We start from the raw sequence: 19,125 nt of genomic DNA on the forward strand, positions 1-19,125 counted from the left end.
GCTAACTTTCCAGTTTGCAAGTTTTCTAATAGCGTCTTGTATTATGCTGCATTCTTCCTCAGTGTTAGCCAAGCCCCCAATTTGGTGTCATCTGCAAATTACGTACCAAAGCAACTCACGTGCAATGAGCTTCTTTTAAACGTGACTGTTGTTGTGTAGGAAAACCCATCGGCCAGTTTTGTGCCTGGGATGGTCCCGCAAACCGTTGCGAGATGGATAATAAGTTAATTTATTCTTGATGATAATAGTTGAGGACGAATACTGGTCAGGACATGGTTCCTTTTTTCAAATAGTGCCAGGGATCTTTACTGAACCAGTGGAACAGGGCAAGTGACTCTCAGCAGAAGAGTGTGGCACTTCTTCAATACTAGATAAACCCTAGAGTGGGACTGGTACTCACAACCTCATAGCTCAAGAGGATACAGTCTTAACAACTGAGCCAAAAGCACCATATAGAAAAGGCTATTCTTTCTCTCTCTGACCCAGGATCGCACGGGCGTAGATATTGAGGGTCATTTTTACCACCGCAGGGACTTCCCTGCTCACATTGTTGTTTGTTTACTCTGCCTTGTGTCCATCATTTCAGATGCAACCAAGTTGGGCAGACTTACAGTGACTTTAGGCAAGAGGACCATTTTACAAAATGTCCACTCCACTCAAGGCTGCCTGACTAGACACATTTATGGGAAATTTTCAAATCATATTTTGGGAAGAACAGGGGAGATTTATACAGAGCTCACAGGAGGTACCTTGTAGACTGCCACTTACTAAAGGTGCTTAACCTCTGAATGGAACATTCCCCGCAACAAATTAGGATGTATGGTGTGCTACTTACATTGTTGTTTATGAAGCTGAGGGAGGTGATCTCGACTTGACCATCGATAGCAATGGTGTCCACTCTGGAGATTGGGATCCGGTGTTTGAATTCCAGGAAGTGTTTATCATTCACTGTCACCTTGACAACAACACAGCACACTTAAAGATAACTGGCAACACCTGAGGCTCATGATATAGAAAGTCTCTGATAAATCATAGGACACCAGATTCAATCCTGGACTGGACTGTTCCAACTTTTTAAACAGCACGATAAGCATTTGACTTCTGTTTGTTTCAAATTTCTCCTCTTCCTCTCTTGATGGCACTGATCTTTGCAGGGGCACAGTCCCATGGGTGCTGCCATCTGGTATCTCACCCAGCGTCCATCCGCAACCTGAATAGGGAGTGGCCACAAGCTCCTTAACCAATGGAATGGCAGGAGGTAACTGAGCCCCACCTCAGTCTTCTCCGGCAGTCAAGCCTCTGTATCTCTTAGCAATGGTCCATGAATGGCAACCAGGAACTGGAATTCTGCCCTTCTCACGCTGGGTACTGCTAATGACAATGGTGGTGACCCAAGCCAAGATCAGCATGGAGTAGGGATCAAACCTGGGATCTACCCTGTCTCTGCTACTATGAATCCCTCAGGGGGCAGTTACTCAAAGAGGGGGCCAGCTACTGACCAATCTCAGTGGCATCACACAAATGTACCAGCAAACGCAGCTGCCACATTGGAACATGGGGATCCTTAGTCAAGTACACAAATTCTGCCTTAGGGAAATAAACATAGCACAGATAAGACAACAGCTACTCCAGGAACCAAACCCAAGAACCAACAAGATATTAGATTTATCCCATTCCCCCAAATGCCATTTTTAACCAACAACTTTTTTTGATTTGTACATGGAATACACACATCCCTGGCAAAGCCAGCATTTATTGCCCATCCCTGGAAGCCCTTGACTAGGGTCAACAGACGAATGAAAACAACTTAAACACAACACCATCTTAAGGAGCTGTGGCATGCTCATTGCTTATTTGTAAATTCCTTATTTTACGACAGTAGGGCAATTTCTGACTTAAAGTTCACATTGGATGAGCAGCATTCAGAGCATCGCAAGGCCTCTCCCACCCCTCCCCATCTGAAACATTCTACAGGAAGTGGGGGCTGCAAATGCCCCACCGCATTGAGTCAAAACCTTATGAGCTGTGAAAACACAACTGGTGATGCTTCAGCCACAGAGTGTAGAGTCACTGCAGGTGAAAGGGCAGGCCCTTGGTGCTGGTTTTAGTGTATTGGAACAGCACGATTAGTAGCAATGAGACCCTTAGCTAGTGGTAACACATCACTTTATGGAAAATAGTCATTGGTGACTGACCAGATAATCCACAACTCTCAAAAGTTATGAATCAAGAGTATTTCCCAGACTTGGAGTTTCAACACTGACACACACACACACACACAAAACACCCACACCCCATTCCCATTCGTCATGGTTCCCTATAGCTGAACTACAAGCAGTAATTCCATCATCTCTACTACCAGCTATATCAATTCACTCAGAACTGACCAGAGATTAGGAAGTGGGAGCAGGAGTAGGCTATTGTGCCTCCCATTACCTGCAAGTTTCCCAAGTCACACACCACCCTGACTTGGAAATACACAGGTATCGCCATTCCTTCATTTTCACTGGGTTACAGTCCTGGAACCTCCCTCCCTAACAGCACAGTGGGAGTACCTACACCACAAGAAGGTGGCTCACCACCGCCTTCTCAAGAGCAACTACGATGGGTAATAAATGCTGGCATTATCAATTATGCTCACATCCCATGAATAAATAATAATAAACAATTCGATCATGACTGATCTGTACCTCAACTTCATTTACACCATAGCTTCATATCCCTGGATCCCCAAAATAATTTCGGTCTTGAAAATTTCAACTGACACAATCCCCTCACCACCACCGTCCCTCCCCCACCCCCACCCTGCAACCCCATCTCTAGCATCTAGAGCCTTTTGGAGGACAGCAATTAGGATTTCAATGATTAAAAACAAAAAACTACTGCGGATGCTGGAAATCCAAAACAAAAACAGAATTACCTGGAAAAACTCAGCAGGTCTGGCAGCATCGGCGGAGAAGAAAAGAGTTGACGTTTCGAGTCCTCATGACCCTTCAGCAGATTCTGCTGAAGGGTCATGAGTACTCGAAACGTCAACTCTTTTCTTCTCCGCCGATGCTGCCAGACCTGCTGAGTTTTTCCAGGTAATTCTGTTTTTGTTTTGGATTTCCATGATCCTTGGTGAGAAAAAGTGCTTCCCGGAGATGTTCTTCTCTGGCCAGGCTTAGAATCTAATGGCTGTCAAAGGATCTGGAAGCTCATTGTTCTACCAGTTCAGACAAAAGGCTTGCTTCCAAAAGGCTGTGGATGCTGGGATAATTGGACCTTTCAAAACTGAGACAGGTATAAAATAAAAGTATAATAATTTTCAGAATATTTTTCTGGTTTATTGCGAAGTAGGCTTATGGGGGTAAGTATAATTGGTTCAATGTGTGATGTACTTACATTTGGAGTCAAGTAGACTGCAAGTTTGAAATCATCAAAAGAAGCTAGGTGCTTGACACGCTAATGAGTAAACATGGATGCTGGCTTAGCATGTAAGGAATGAAGGGAATTTGCATTTTAAATGAAGAGATTTAGATTTCAAAGAGATCTTAGTCTGTTTACAATTAGCCAGATAAGCAAGGCTAAGGAATATGTTAATTTCTCCCCCCAAGGTTACAGACAATATATAGGCAACATGAAAGCTTTTATATTATGAGGAAGATATAGTTTCAAGGACATATGGAACAATAGAATTTACATATTAAAAAGAGAGAAACATATGTAAAAGGAGAATGGACGGCTATGTGGCAGAAGGCCATGTAAGATCTAACAGGAGTGTGTGAAATAGCCTTAATGAAGCCTCCAGCATTTGTGCATAAGTCTGCTATATAACGAAACTGAAGTTCGGGAAAAGCCATTTGGAACTCCACTGTCATGTGGGTAATTTGCTGGTTCTGTTTTAAATCTAAAATCTATTTTGGACCGTTACCTTAAAGGGAGTGTGTAACTGGGAGACAGGTTAATTAGGAATTTTAGGAGTCATTGTAGTAGCAAGTAATTGTAGTCTTATGTATGTGCTTGAGATCTTTTATATATTGTTGATAAATATTTTAATTTAACTTTTAAAATCTCTAAAGGTCTTGGTGGACTCATTACTTCTGAATTCAGTGCACACATCTCACAATAAATACAAATTGCAAAACCGTTGTGATATCGCGACCACGTTTCCCTCATGGATTTGGTCTGCCTGGCACACTTCACCTGCCATGTCATAACAGATATATTTTTTTAGGTAAAGGTATCAGAGGATATGGTGCTTAGGCAGATAAATGGACCTGAGGTGCAGATCAGCCATGATTTAACTAAATGGCAGTGAAACAAGGTTGAGGCGCCGATTGTCCTACTCCTGTTCCTATGTTTCTAGGCCTGCTGGCCTCTCTCCTGATTGATAGCATTAGCTCAACAATGGGAACGTCTCTTATGAAGGACGGACTCCACAAAAGAGATGGGAATGGATTGGGAAGACTCAACCTCCATACCTTTCCAGTGTTTCATAGCAACATAGTCACAAAGCCACAGTTCCCCAAAGACAGGCCTCCCAACCCTGTATCGCTCCCAAACTGCAACAAGTGACAACATGTGAACTTATAGGTTTTTGTACTTTTTAACAACTCTTAAAATTGTGCAAATTACCTTGTAGCAATCTGCCTGGACAAGTATGAGAAGTTGGAAAGTTTCTCCTTTCTGGATTGGCATTTCAGATTTCTTCTCCTCAGAGGCCCAGCCATGATTCTCAAAGGTGTTGCAAACAACATAACCTGAATCCTCAAAGCGTGGGTTGAAGTGAAAGGCAACATCGCAATGCTGTGTCGCTGAGCCACACTGAAGATTCACGTGAAATCTGAAGGAAAAGATCAGAAGGGGAACAAAGCCAGATGAATACTCAACGACCAAAATAAAAACATCCTAGGAAAAAAATTGTCCCCTTCAGAGCGTGGAATATAGACAGTTCCATTCAGCCTCTAACATAGTTTATAAGAGCTATGCAAAAAGGCACTTATTCATCCAAGTTCAAGCAATGAAAATCAAGGCAGCTGGCTCAGGGGTGTTAGTGTGTCCAACAAAGTTGGAGGGAACCAGATTAATGCATAGGTTGAAATGAAACCATCACCCAAGCACTCTGGTTTAACAGCAATATCGCTATCAATTGATGCTGTCTTACTAGTTCAGCAGCAGTACCCAATGAGGTATCACAAGGTTGTGGGTTCCTGGTCTACATGAGAACTCAAGTGTCTGGCCTAAGCTTCCACACCAGTGCAGTAAATAGGTAGCGTTGCAATGTAACATGTCCCATCCTATGGATGGGATCTGAGTCCGAAGCCTTCCCCTAGCTGTTCAGTTGGATATTTTAGAATTATGCACAAGATGGTGAGGTAGATGCAAGAAGCTGAGTTATTCTATGCCAGAAAGCCAGTTAATGAAGGATAGAACTGGAGCTGATCTTTATACATTTTTATATGTATTTACAAAGTTACACATTACAGGCATACATCTCCTATCTCAACAATCGCCGTTCTGGTCTGCTCCTACTGATAGAAGCTCAAGTGAAGGTAGGGTAATAGTGGGGCTTGGATTAGTTTGTATATATATGTGTGTGTGTGTGTGTCTGTGTTTTAATTGAATTGGAAGACAGCTGGTCTGGAGGTTTTGAGTTATCAACAAGAAGCTAGGTTTGAAATGCTAAATACGTAAACATGGCTGAAGTTTTAGAATGTGAGGTGTAAGGGACGTTTGCATTTTTAGATAAATTAGGTTAGTTTGAATTTCAAAGATATGGTAAGATGTTACACCTAGCCAGAAGAAGCCAATCCAAACAGTGTGTTTATTTTTCCCAAATGTTAATGATAAAATTAGCACTATGAAAAGATTTATATTATGAGAAAGGTAAAGCTCCAAAGACATATAGGAACAATGGAATTTGCATTAAAAAGGGAGAAACATGTATAAAAGAGATGAGGTTATGTGTAAGAGGAGAAGGCATTCTAAGACCTAACACAAGTGTGAAAAGCCTCCAGCCTCTGTGCATCAAGTTGCTGTCTACAGGAACTGAAGCTGAGAAAACTCACTTTGAATATCACTGTCCACAGTATTGTGTTGCTTTGCCTGGGTCTGTTTAAATCTATTTGTTTTTACTGTCAACTTAACGAAGGTGTAACTGGGAACCAGATTAATTAGGGGATTTAGGCGTTATTATAGTAGTAATTTGTAGACCTATGTACGTGCTTAAAATCTTTTCTTTTGTTAATAAATGTTTAATTTCATTTTCTAAAAACCTCTGAAGTTGTGGTAGTCTCATTACTTCTGAATTCAAGACACGCAACACAGCTGTGGCCGCACGATCAAATTTCCCTTGTGGATTTGATCCACCTGGCACACATCGTCTACCACATCGTAACACAGGACAGGAAAAAAATTACAATCTAATTTAATCCTGATTCCCCAGGCGGAAAATACACGATCATATGGAATGCCAGATTTACACTTCACCCAATATTATGGTTGACTTCATAGAAACATATAAAATAGAAGCAGGAGTAGGCCATTCAGCCCTTCGAGCCTGCTCCGTCATTCATCCTGATCATGGCTGATCATCCAACTCAATAGCCTGCTCCCACTTTCTCCCCATACCCTTTGATCCCTTTCGCCCCAAGAGCTATATCTAACTCCTTCTTGAAAACATACAATGTTTTGGCCTCAACTACTTTCTGTGGGAGTGAATTCCACAGGCTCACCACTCTCTGGGTGAAGCAGTTTTGGCTCATCTTAGTCCTAAATGATCTACCCCGTATCTTCAGACTGTGACCCCTGATTCTGGATTCCCCCACCATCAGGAACATCCTTCCTGCATCTACCCTGTTTAGTCCTGTTAGGATTTTGTAGGTTTCTATGAGATCCGCCTTCATTCTTCTGAACTCCAGCAAATATAATCCTAACCGACCTAATCTCTCCTCATATGTCAGTCCCGCTAACCCAGGAATCAGTCTGGTAAACCTTCGCCACACTCCCTCTATAACAAGAGCAACCTTCCTCAGATAAGGAGACCAAAACTGCACACAATAATCCAGGTGTGGTCTCACCAAGGCCCTGTATAATTGCAGCAAGGCATCCCTGCTTCAACGAAGAGTGCCTTGAAGAGGTGTTGGTTGAAATTGGTCCCATTATATAATGGCAAGTAACTGAAAGAATATTGGGGAATTGGTGCTGGCATAGCTTCCTCTTTACTGGAAGCATTAAGATTTTTATTCAAAGTTTTCAAAGCTGGATAGTTAATACTACCGCACTCATGCTGTTAAGACACATCCTCTATGGATTACCTTTTACCATGAGGAAGCACTCGTCCTTTAATTATGATCATCTTATCAACGTGTAAGCCTCCGGGAATGGGCCCAGTGTAAGGAATCACCTGAAACACAAAACAGGATCATCATCAGGCAGCACAGGGATATTGGGAGACTTTCAGTGATCAGCATTTAGTTAAAGTCTCAGTAACTCAAGTGTGGAGAATCCAGTCCTGGACTTGAGTGAGATTTATCTGAACAGAGCGTTTGAGAAGGAGGTACTCATTCTCCCCTTCCTCATGATGGTTCAATTCACAAATCTTAGCGGATTTGACAGGGTCAGCGCCGAGAGATTCTATCCTTTTGCTGGATTGTCTAGAATGAGGGGTCACAGTCTCAGGATAAGGGGTTGGCCATTTAGGGCTGAGATGAGGAGAAATATCTTCACACAGAGGACATGTGAATCTTTGGAATTCTATAACCCAGAAAGCTGTGAACGTTCAGCTGTAACATACTGTGAAGGCTGAGATTGATACACTTTGGACACTGGGGAGCCAAGGCACGGGGGGATACAGCAAAGTGGAGTTGAGGAAGATCCACCACCATCTTATTGAGCGGCAGAGCAGGCTCAAAGGTCCATGTGGCCCACGCCTGCTTTTATTTCTTATGAGGAAGGTGATTCAACCTGTACTGATTGAGCAGCGCTGTTGGTGCAGTTTGTCTCAGTGCTATGAGCTGGGATGGTTGTTGGCGGGGGGGTGGTGGGGAAAACTAGCATTCCTGCTTCTGATTATTTTGCACTCTGCTGGCAAGTCACACAAATGCATACCTCAGGATTGGGCTTGGCTGTGAAGTTCCTCAGAGCTGAATAGCCAGCCAATGCTCACTGGGCTCCAGCAAAAAAGACTGGTCACCTGGATGAGGGATTGGGTGCAGAAAGGCTGGTGGCTGGAGCTGCACTGCAACATGGACACACAAGAGGCAAGAGCAGGGAGAAATCCTGGCTGTTAACTCTCAGTGTCAGCAAAACAGAAAGAGGACACTAAAATCCATATTGCCTTTCAATAAAGAAGCTGGCTGTAGTTGAAAATTTAGATATGTGCTTAGATTTAGATATATTTTACAGAGAGGTTATATTGGAAATGAGTTTCAATTCTTTGTTTGTTTTTTAAGAATGCTTTAAGATCCATTGAAGCTTTAGATTCTTACCACGTATCCGGAGGGAGTTGGTGGTTAGTATTCAGTCACCAAGACCTAGTTGTGTTGAACACAGCTGGTTAATCACATTTCTATGAGTTTTGATGCCAGCTCACATTAGTTAACACCATATTAATTGAGTGGGGTATTTTAGGTCGTGCTGTACAGGCTGTTCCCAGGGATGCACAACAAGACAAACTTCTGCTTCAAGGCCATCAACTCAGTACAAGATGCTCTTCGATTTGCCTGAACCTTGTGGGTCTTTCAGTGCAAGGAGCTCTCCACGACAGTGCCGCAGACTGCACATTCCAAGGTCCAGGTCTATAAGCTGATATATGCACTAAAGCTTGGGGCACTTGCCGCAAAGGCTCAGTGGGGAAAGTCCATTGATGAAGGACCCCCTGCCATAGTATATTAAGGGATTGAAAGCCATATAAAGCCTCTTGAGCTGTACACACCAGAGAATATTTGATATAAAATGTAAATGCACATTGTATACATAACCAATAGTTTTTAAATGCAGTGAGGCACCTCAGAGTGCCATGTGCTGTACAGAAAGAAATGGAGTTATCTTGTACTTTTGTGTAATGTTAAATTAGAACTGTTATGTAATGTATGTTATGTTATGTATCCAGCATCCGCAGTATTTTGCTTTCGTGTTATGTAATGTACTTTCGCAAATTTTATGAATACGGTACATTTTTTGAAAAAATCTTAGCTAGCACACACAACCTTACTTGAAATGACAACAGGCATTTTCAGAGGGAACCAAGGTCCTAGCAGGATTGGAGGGTAAGAAAAGTGAAAGAGGAGAAAGGGAGTTTGCAGCTGTCACCGAGACGATTTTGTTTTTATTCATTGATGGGACGTGGAGGTCATATTTATTGCCCGTCATTGATTGCCCTCGAGGTGGTGGTGGTGGTGGTGAGGCACTTTCTTGAACCACTGCAGGAAGTGTTCGTGCTTGTATGTTATTCCAAGGGAGAAAGATAGGGCAGTCAAATCATAGAACTATAGAATGATACAGCACAGAAGGCAGCCATCCAGCCCATCATGCCTGTGTCCATTCTTTGGTAGGACTATCCAATTAGTCCCATTTCCCTGCTCTTTACCCATAGCCCCGTAAATTCCCCCTGTGTTAATATTTTGGGTGGGGTGGGGGGCGGGTTAAGGAAAAAGAGATGGTAAGTCAGGATATGACTTAGCTCCTGGTGAAGAGAAACATCTGAAATGTCACCGTCGATGACTGTTTAATTCACTTCCCCTTCAGACAATGACTCATGTGCTGTGGATCTCCACCATTTTCCACATCATACTATTTTCCCTTTTTATATCTACATTTCTTTCTAAAATCACAGAAAAGAGAGTGAAATTAGGATCACTGGTGTTTGAATGCGGAACACAGAACCATGGCTGCTGCAGTAAATGAACTGCTGAGATATATGCAGCAGGGAGATGTGGGCAGATTTCACCCAGCTGAGGGCATTCAGTGTGCAATCAAAGGAACTTCCTTTTATACAGCACTTCCCACAATCTTAGGACGTCCCAAAGCGCTTTACAGTCAATTAAGTTCTTTCAAAATGCAGTAACTGTTAGAATTTAGGAAACCTGGCAACTACTGTTTGTTATACATGATGCGACTCTTCCAAGCACACTGCTTCTGTTAAATAATTTTACCTAAGTTTCATTCTGTAACTATAGTTTATTCCCCAGCAATTGAAAAAAAAATTGCATTTATATAGTGCCTATCATGACTACCAGACCTCTCAAAGTACACTACAGTCAATGAAGTACTTTTGAAATATAGTCACTGTTGCCATGTACGAAATGCAAGAGCCAAATTGCACACAGCAAGATCCCACAATCAGCAATGCGATAATCAGCAGATCGCCTGTTTGAGTGGCGTTGGGTTTTTGTTCTTTCACGGGATGTGGGCGTCACTGGCTAGGCCAGCATTTTTATTGCCCATCTCTAATTGCCCATGAGGAGGTGGTGCTGAGCCACCTTCTTGAACTGTTGCAGTCCATGTGGTGTGGGTACACCCACAGTGCTGTTAGGGAGACAGCTTCAGCAACAGTGAAGGAACGGTGATATATTTCCAAGTCAGGATGGCGAGTGGCTTGGAAGGGAAGTTGCAGGTGATGGTGTTCCCATGCATCTGCTGCCCCTGTCTTTCCAGATGGTAGCAGTCATGGGTTTGGAAGGTGCTGTCTAAGAAGGCTTAGTGAGTTTCTGCAGTGCATCTTGTAAATGGTACACACTGCTGCTACTGTGCATCGGTGGTAGAGAGAGTGAATGTTTTAGGGTGTGGAAGGGGTGCCAATCAAGTGGGCTGCTTTGTCTTGGATGATATCGAGCATCTTCAGTGTTGTTGGAGCTGCACTCATCCAGGCAAGTGGAGCGCATTCCAAAAGACTTCTGTGGGCAGGCTTTGGGGAGTCAAGAGGAGAGTTACTCTCTTCAGAATTCCCAGCCTCTGACCTGCTCTTGCAGCTGCAGTATTTATATGGCTGATCCAGTTGAGTTTCTGGTCAATGGTAACCCCCACCCCTTGCCCCCAGGATGTTGATAACGGGCGCTTCAGCAACAGTTGAGAGATAAATACCAGGCAGGACACCGGAGCGAACTCCCTTGCTCTTCTTCAAAACAGTGCCATAGGATCTCCAGCCTCCACCTGAGAGGGTACATGGGGCCTCGGTTTAATGGCCCAGGTCTTGTGATCAGGATCAAAAACCCTATTTGCAACCCTGATCAGACAAAAAAAAAAATGCACACTTACCTTTCTCCAATTTTTCTGAGTGATTTTCTGATGGAGAATCTTTCTGAAGCGCCAGAGGGCAGCAAACCTCATAGGGAGCAGCACCAAGAACCCATGTAGAAGCCACACACCCTTTTTAAGGCACTAGTTGCTGTATTCTGGTAATTAAAGAGTTTAAATGTCCAAAGCCGCTGTGAAAACAGCTGCAGAAAGAAGGTAAGGGCGTAGGGTGGCAGGTGGGTAGGTTGGGAGGGGTCGTCAGTTCAGGTTGGGCAAGTCGGGAGGTCAGGGAAGTAATCGGGAGAGGGGTCAGTGTGAGTGATTGGGTGTCAGTTGTATAGTTATCCAGGAGTTAGGCTAGGATTTTTCTGTCTAACATTTTGTGGGTAACTATCCAGGTATGTAAGTCGGAACCATTCTAAGTCTCCAACTCTAACTCAGAGTCGGAGACTTCTCAAAGGGTCCCAGGGAGCAGGAGAATTACCCATCGGTAGTTCAAACCTCCCAGGCAATTCCCACAGTGCCCTTGCGTTGGTACCTCCGAAGAATCCCATAGCACATCTTCCAGCATACACCTGGTCTCCGACTTTCCAGAGACCAGAAGATCTGGGCTACAGTCTCATCCAAAAGGCACCACCTCCAGCAGTGCAGCACTCTCTCTGGAGTGTCAAGCCTCTGGTCTGGCACTTGAAGCTTGAGTGGGTAGTGAGGCCGCAAAGCACTGTGCCATGACGGACATTTAATAGCCTTCAGCAAGTTAGCATGAAACAAAACAGAAAGTATCAGCCAAACTTCCTAATCACATTAGTAACTGTACTCCAGAATGACCTCACAGCACAGACAATATGAATTTAGTTTGTAATTGAAGGCTGGGTTTTAACTTGCAACTTTTTGAATTTATAGGATGGCAGGGTAGCTTAAGAATTAATGTCAACAATGAAATTAACAATTTAGAAATACTTAGTAATCAAAGTTTTCATCTACAGAAGGTGTAGGGTACTTTAAACAAAACTAAAAATATAACAAAAGGGTTTAAAACGTATAATGCAGTGGTTGTCTTCATGGTTGAGATCTCCTAAGCAACAGAATGATTTCCTTCACTCCACCTGCAACGATCTCAAAATAAGCTGTGAAAACGGATCTGTAATAAAAAGAGGAAGTGGTTGCTGGCTGAATGGGCCTACACCTGGCTTTAAAGTTAGCGCTGTTAGTTTAAGGTTCAACTATGTGGGGAGAGTTGGGGAGATGTAATAATGTAATGACGGAGAGGGCAGGTTTCAACAAGAAACAGCTAAACTTTGTTACAGAGAGCTTTTCAGGTGCTACATGCTTGATCAGGACTCTGGTCAGGAAGCCCCACTCCCCCCGATTTGCCTGCGCTTAGAGCTCACTAGTCAGAGCCTTAACAGAGCATGTGACCCCTGATAGACAGCAGGAAGGGCTATACCCTCAAATAACCACAATTCCTCCCCCTTTAGTTTTTTTACAATTTCTATTAACAGGGGAACATTTGAACACCCAACAACATTTGCATATTTACAATTTCGGGTGATTAAAGATCAAGTCTCTGAGATGCTTTCCTTATACGGCTAGGGCAGTGTAGCTGTGCCTCTTGAGGTTCCTCAACAGGATCGATAGGGTCTGGAACTGCAGTATAAGACACATCATTTATCTGTGGCAGTTCAGGGTTTGGCAACTCTGCAGAGACATCAGGCATATCTATTCTAGGTCGATAAGTCACCTCAGGAATTGACGGTTCAATGTTAATCACAGGCAGAATAGTTGGTTGTTGGAATGTCTCTCTGGCACAAATATGATCTCATCTAGACATACAATTATTCTTTGCAAAAGGCTCTCCATTGTTCTCTGGAAGATAGCACACGCCGACGAGACTCCAAAGGGTAGACAGATGTACTGATAGAGACCTTTGTGTGTGTTAATGGTTACACACTTCCTCGATGTGTTATCGAGCTCTAGCTGCTGGTAAGTGTGGCTTATATCCAATTTCATATAGGACTAGCCTCCAACCAGATAGGCATCTATCTTCGGGAAAGGGTACTTGTCTAGTTGGCTGCCTTGTTTACGGTCAATTTATCGTCTCCACAGATGCGTATGGTGCAGTCAGGCTTAACCACTGGAACTATGGTTGCAGCCCGTTCCGAGAATTGAATAGGTTGGATAATGCCCAGGTTTTCTAGCTGGCACAGCTCCTCGTCAACCTTTTCTCTCAATGTATAAGGCACAAGTCTTGCCTTAAAGAAATGAGGTATTGCCTGTGGCTCCACATGTATCTTGGCCTGCATGCCTTTTAACCCTGGTCCACTCCTCCATCACCCCCTACTCCTCAACCCCCACCTATGGCACCTCCCCATGCCCACGCAGAAGATGCAACACCTGCCCCTTCACTTCCTCTCTCCTCGCCGTCCAAGGGCCCAAACACTCCTTTCAAGTGAAGCAGCATTTCACTTGCATTTCCCCTAACTTAGTCTACTGCATTCGTTGCTCCCAATGCGGTCTCCTCTACATTGGAGAGACCAAACGCAAACTGGGTGACCGCTTTGCAGAACACCTGCGGTCTGTCCGCAAGAAAGACCCAAACCTCCCTGTTGCTTGCCATTTTAACACTCCACCCTGCTCTCTTGCCCACATGTCAGTCCTTGGCTTGCTGCATTGTTCCAGTGAAGCCCAACGCAAACTGGAGGAACAGCACCTCATCTTCCGACTAGGCACTTTACAGCCTTCCGGGCTGAATATTGAATTCAACAACTTTAGATCTTAAACTCCCTCCCCCCCATCCCCACCCCGTTTCTTCCCCCTCCCTTTTGTTTTTTTCAATAATTTATATAGATTTTTCTTTTCCCACCTATTTCCATTATTTTAAAAACTACAACTAATACCTTGTCAGTCTTTCCACCCCACCCCCACTAGAGCTGTACCTTGAGTGTCCTGCCATCCATTCTTAATTAGCACTTTTCTTAGATAATATCACCACCTTCAACACCTCTTTGATCCTTTTGTCTGTGACATCTTTTGATTATCTGCTCCTATCACTGCTTGCTTGTCCCTACAACCACTCCCCCCTCAACTTCTCTCCCCCCGCCCCCCACCTTAAACCAGCTTATATTTCTCTCCTGGTGTTTGACAAGGTGTTTACTAAAACCCGCTTTCAACCTATCACTGGCCCTCTATCCAGCTCTTCTTGTCCACCCCCCCCCCCCCCCCCCCAACCCCGCCTCAGACCAGCTTATATTTCACCTCTCTTCTATTTTTACTCAGTTCTGTTGAAGGGTCATTCGGACTCGGAACGTTGACTCTTTTCTTCTCCACCGATGCTGCCAGACCTGCTGAGTTTTTCCAGGTAATTCTGTTTTTGTTTTGCCTTTTAACTTCCCTGGTTCATCCCAAAAAACCATGTTGTATTTTCTTAGAAGCTCTGGAACTCCATCAGGTTTGAGGTGAAATATTTCAGACCAGACGAGCTGGATCTTCTGTAGCCAGCCTCAGACTGAAAGACTGGGTCCCTCTCCTTTCACAGTTATCACAGACGGCTGGGCTGCCTGTTGCTTGTAAGAAACTGGTATTGTGGCGATGCCCTGTGCCTGAATGGATTCTCCTGTGTTTGTCCTTATTTTAGCAGCTGTTTGCTCCAGGTTTATTGGCTGTCTATACTCATTAAGGTACCTGAAAATGTGCTCTCCCACCACCGTAGTTGAGGCGCCTGTATCCACCTCCATTATTAGTGGCTTCTCATTAACTTGCACTGTCACAGTGATAGGTTCGGTTTTTACAGTGGTTATGTTATATACAGGGAATAAACGTCGGTGTCGGCAGCTTCAGGCTCTGCTGTATTCTTTAATTCGAACCCTTGGGTTCGCTGTTATGCAGCTGCGTCAGCTTTGCCCAACACTGCCTTACCACATGACCTTTCTTATGGCAGTAATGGCATTCTGCCTCCTTGAATTTACAGGTGTCCATTCCGTGGTCACCCCCACATCTATAACAACTTCATCTTGGAGTCACTGCTGAAGCGTTTCTCCTTGGCCTTTTCATGTTTCTAACAGTGGACCCTGCCTCTCGCTTCGATGCTGTGGGTCTGGTTTTCGCGCCACGCTCGGCCGTAGGTTCCCGCCCCACATGAAGAACGGCGCCATGTGGTACGTGTTGCAGAGCCTGTGAGTCTCTCGCAGCGCTTCCCATGGCGAGGGAGATTTCTAGGGCGCGCTTAAAGTCGATGTTGACCTCAGCGAGTAAACAGCGCCGAATGGCGTCATCCTGAACTCTGCAAACTAATCAGCCCCGCAGCAAATCATTTAATGTGCCCCTGAAGTCACAGTGGTTCTGTCAACCACTTCATAGGTCGCGATGGACTCTCCTAACTATGGGATTAAATTTAAAACGCTGCGTTATTATGGATGGCTTTGGCTGGAAATGCGTTTTCACGAGGTCCACCCATTCACTACAGGATTTAGAATTGGGCGCACTCAGGGCCTTCAGGCTGCGAATGAGGTTCTATGTTTTACTGCCGCATAAACTCAAAAGGACGGCTTTCTGCTTTTCCTCCGCGGTAATTTCGTTCGCTACGAAATAAAATCTGAGGAGCTTTACACACTGGCTCCAGTCTTCCATAGTCGCATCATATGGATCAATTCTGCCAAAGAGTGGCATGGCTGGCGAGGAGTCTTTTTAAAAAAAGTTCGATGTACTCACAGTAACAGGGCGATGCGTAGAGTCAAAGCTAATTTCACCCTCATCGTCAAATGTAATGACTTGATGGACCGGACAGATTTCAACAAGAAACAAATAAACTTTATTACAGGGAGCTTTTCAGGTGCTACACCCTCAATCGGGACTCTCATCAGGAAGACCCACCCTCCGGATGTCCGCGCTTAGGACTCACTCACCGGAGCCTCAACACCTCATGATCCCTGACAGGCAGCAGGGGGGGGCTATACCCTCAGTTACCACAGGAGATAAGGGTAAATTTCAGGATTTCAGAGCAAGTGGAGAGACATAAACTATGGTAAGTCAAAGCAGGGTGAAGAGATTCTCCTCAGGATCAGTGGCAGCAGCTGACAAACACATGGCACTGGTCTTAGGAGTCCAGAGCATCGAAATGACTGGTACATCATAAGCTGCCCTGCACAGGTTCATATACCACAATAAATTCCAGAGAAAGGGGAGTTCATCAGCCTGGATAAAGGTGACTGAGAGATGATTTTGTAAAGAAAGAACAAATATATATTTAAATAGCATGACCTCAGAGCGTCCCAACGCAATAGACAAGACAAGATGGAAAATGTAAATTTGGAATATTACTTTAAATTAAATTGCTCGAATAGGACAAAGGGACATAGGTTTAAACTGATAAAGTTAGGATCTAGATCAGGAAATTCTTTGCCTAGTCAGCATCATATGATTAGGTATTGATGGCAAAAATTTATAAATTATTTAGTAATTGAATCCTGCACAGGCAAGGGTAGAGAGACACCACCACCTTCAAATCACCTCCCATCCTGACTTGAAACTGTTCCACCATACCTTCATCGCCGCTGGGTCAAAGCTTTTTAACTCCTACCTAGAAGCACTGTTGGGAGTATCTTCACCCCATGGACTGCAGCGGTTTGAGAAGGCGGCTTACCACCACCATTTTAAGATCAGCTAGGGATGGGCATAAATACTGGCCTTGTCAGCGACACCCACCCACATCCCATGAATGAATAAATAAAAAGGCCTAGCATCTCTCTAAAACAACAAATTTAGATGGACCAAATGGCCTGCCTCAAGTAATTATCTTGAGACAGGCAAGATGTAGGTTAATGTGAACTTGTCCATTTTGGCAGGAAGAATAGAAAAGCAGTGTACCATTTAAATGGAGAGATTGCAGAGCTCGGTGGTACCGAGGGATCTGGGTGTCCTGGCACATGAATCACAAAAGTTAGTATGCAGGTGCAGCAAGTGATTAGGAAGGCACATGGAATGTTGGCATTTACTGCAAGAGGAATGGAATAGAAAAGTGGGGATGTTTTACTGCAGCTGTACAGGGCCTTGGTGAGACCACATCTGGAATACTGTGTACAGCTTCGGTCTCCTTATTTGAAAAAAGGTATAATTGTGTTAGAAGCAGTTCAGAGAAGGCTCACTTGACTCATTCCTGAGATGAAGGGCTTATCTTATGAAGAAAGATTGAGCCTATACGCATTGAAGTTTGGAAGAATGGGAGGTTGAAACATATAAGATCCTGAGGGGATTTGATAGGGTGGATACCAGGAGGATGTTTCCACTTGTGGGAGAGACTAGAACTAGGGACACAGTTTAAGAATAAAAGGTCTCCTCCCCTTTAAGACAGAGATGAGGAAATTTTTGTCTCTCAGAGGTTCACTAGTCTGTGGAATTCTAGTCCCCAGAAAGCAATAGAGGCTGAGTTATTGAATTTAATCAAGGCTGGGTTAGATAAATTTTTGATAGACAAGGGAGCCAAGGGTTATGGGGGGGCAGGCAGGAAAGTGGAGTTGAGACCACAACCAGATCAGCCATGATCTTATTGGATAGCAGAAAAGGCTAGAAGGGCCGAATGGTCTACTCCTGCTCCTAAGTTCTACGTTCCTAAAGAGGAAATCCTGTTGGCTGAAGAAGAGAAGCGGATCCACCCAGTACTGCAGTCAGTGTGGATCAGCTGGTAGCACGAGGATCTGAGTTCAAATCCCCATCTGGGACTTGAGCACATGAAAAAAAATCAAACAAAGCGCTCCAGTGGAGTACAGAGGAAGTAATGCACTATCTGAAGCACCGTCTTTCAGATGAGGCATTAAACCGAGGTCTCATCTGCCTGCTCGGGTTGACGTAGAAGATCCCATGGTACCATATCAAAGAAGAACAGGGGAGTTATCCCCAGTGTTCTGGCCAATATTTATCCCTCAATCATCATCACAAAGAAAAAGATTGTCTGGCCACTCTTCAATTGCTGTTTGTGGGAGCTTGCTGTGTGCAAATTGGCTGCTGCATTTCCTACACTACAACAGTGACTACATTTCAAAATGACTGCATTGGCTGTAAAGCGCTCTGGTGGGTTGCAAAAGGCGCTATATAAATGCTCTCTCTTTAATCAGTATCTATCTTTCCCCTCACCAACCCTGGCTGCCCACAGACGGACTGGGTGCCTGTTCCTAACCAACCTACCATCACTCCAGCAAACAAACCTAGAAACTTCCAAGCAAGATTTCAGAAGGATATTGCATTTTGAACAAAATACAGAGAGAACAGAGACAAAAACAAAAATATCTGGAAAAACTCAGGTCTAACAGCATCTGCGGAGAGGAACACAGTTAACGTTTCGAGTCCGGGTGACTCTTCACCAGAACAGTGAGAACAGCATTGGGGTAGAGCTAAGGGGTGCACAGGACGCACCCCCACTTTTCTAACCCCAGATAAACACACAAACTGGAGATAGTGACAGTCCTGTGAAAAACAGGATTCCCCGTCGCCATTTCAAAGTAAGGCTGCCACATCTTCAGACAGTTAAAATCCCTCGCTGGCATAAAGTCAAAACTTAGCCCTGAAGCTTATCCTCCCCATTCTGCGGGCCCTTGGGGTAACTCTATTCTGCCCTTTTGTCTCCTGAATGTCTGAAACTTGAGGATAAAGAGGGGTACCCAAAAATGACAGTAACTAAGGACTAAATTTAATCTAACTGTGCGCTAAAGTCAACGCCTATCTCAAAGATTCTGCCTTTCAGCACAGCCGCAATGCTGCAGATACATTGTGCTTGATGAGCTAGTAGGAGCGGGGCAATGCCAAATACCTTACCGGGTTGTGGACGGGCTGTGGCGGTAGGTAGAAATCCATCTTCTGCGCTGATCCGGTCTAACTCCACTTCCAAACCCAAACCGTTACTGATATAGAGAGCAGAAC

The 19,125-nt window shown here is 44.2% G+C and overlaps 1 protein-coding gene across 2 annotated transcripts in view; it reads right to left on the minus strand.

The window, feature by feature from the left end:
- Positions 1 to 19,125, minus strand: part of LOC144684402 (galectin-4-like) — a 31,251-nt gene extending 12,126 nt beyond the window's left edge. The window contains exons 1-4 of one of the 2 annotated variants that reach the window (XM_078548132.1): positions 19,021 to 19,125; positions 7,299 to 7,387; positions 4,618 to 4,825; positions 836 to 955 (exon numbers count right to left, since the gene is read on the minus strand). In XM_078548132.1, coding sequence (XP_078404258.1) covers positions 836 to 955; positions 4,618 to 4,825; positions 7,299 to 7,387; positions 19,021 to 19,059 — 456 coding nt within the window. In that variant the 5' untranslated portion in view covers positions 19,060 to 19,125. Of the gene's footprint in view, positions 1 to 835; positions 956 to 4,617; positions 4,826 to 7,298; positions 7,388 to 19,020 lie in introns of those variants that run through there. The other variant, XM_078548133.1, reaches the window with a different exon arrangement.

Source organism: Cetorhinus maximus, chromosome 9 (genome assembly GCF_964194155.1).
Source record: "Cetorhinus maximus chromosome 9, sCetMax3.hap1.1, whole genome shotgun sequence".
Classification (NCBI taxonomy): domain Eukaryota; kingdom Metazoa; phylum Chordata; class Chondrichthyes; order Lamniformes; family Cetorhinidae; genus Cetorhinus; species Cetorhinus maximus.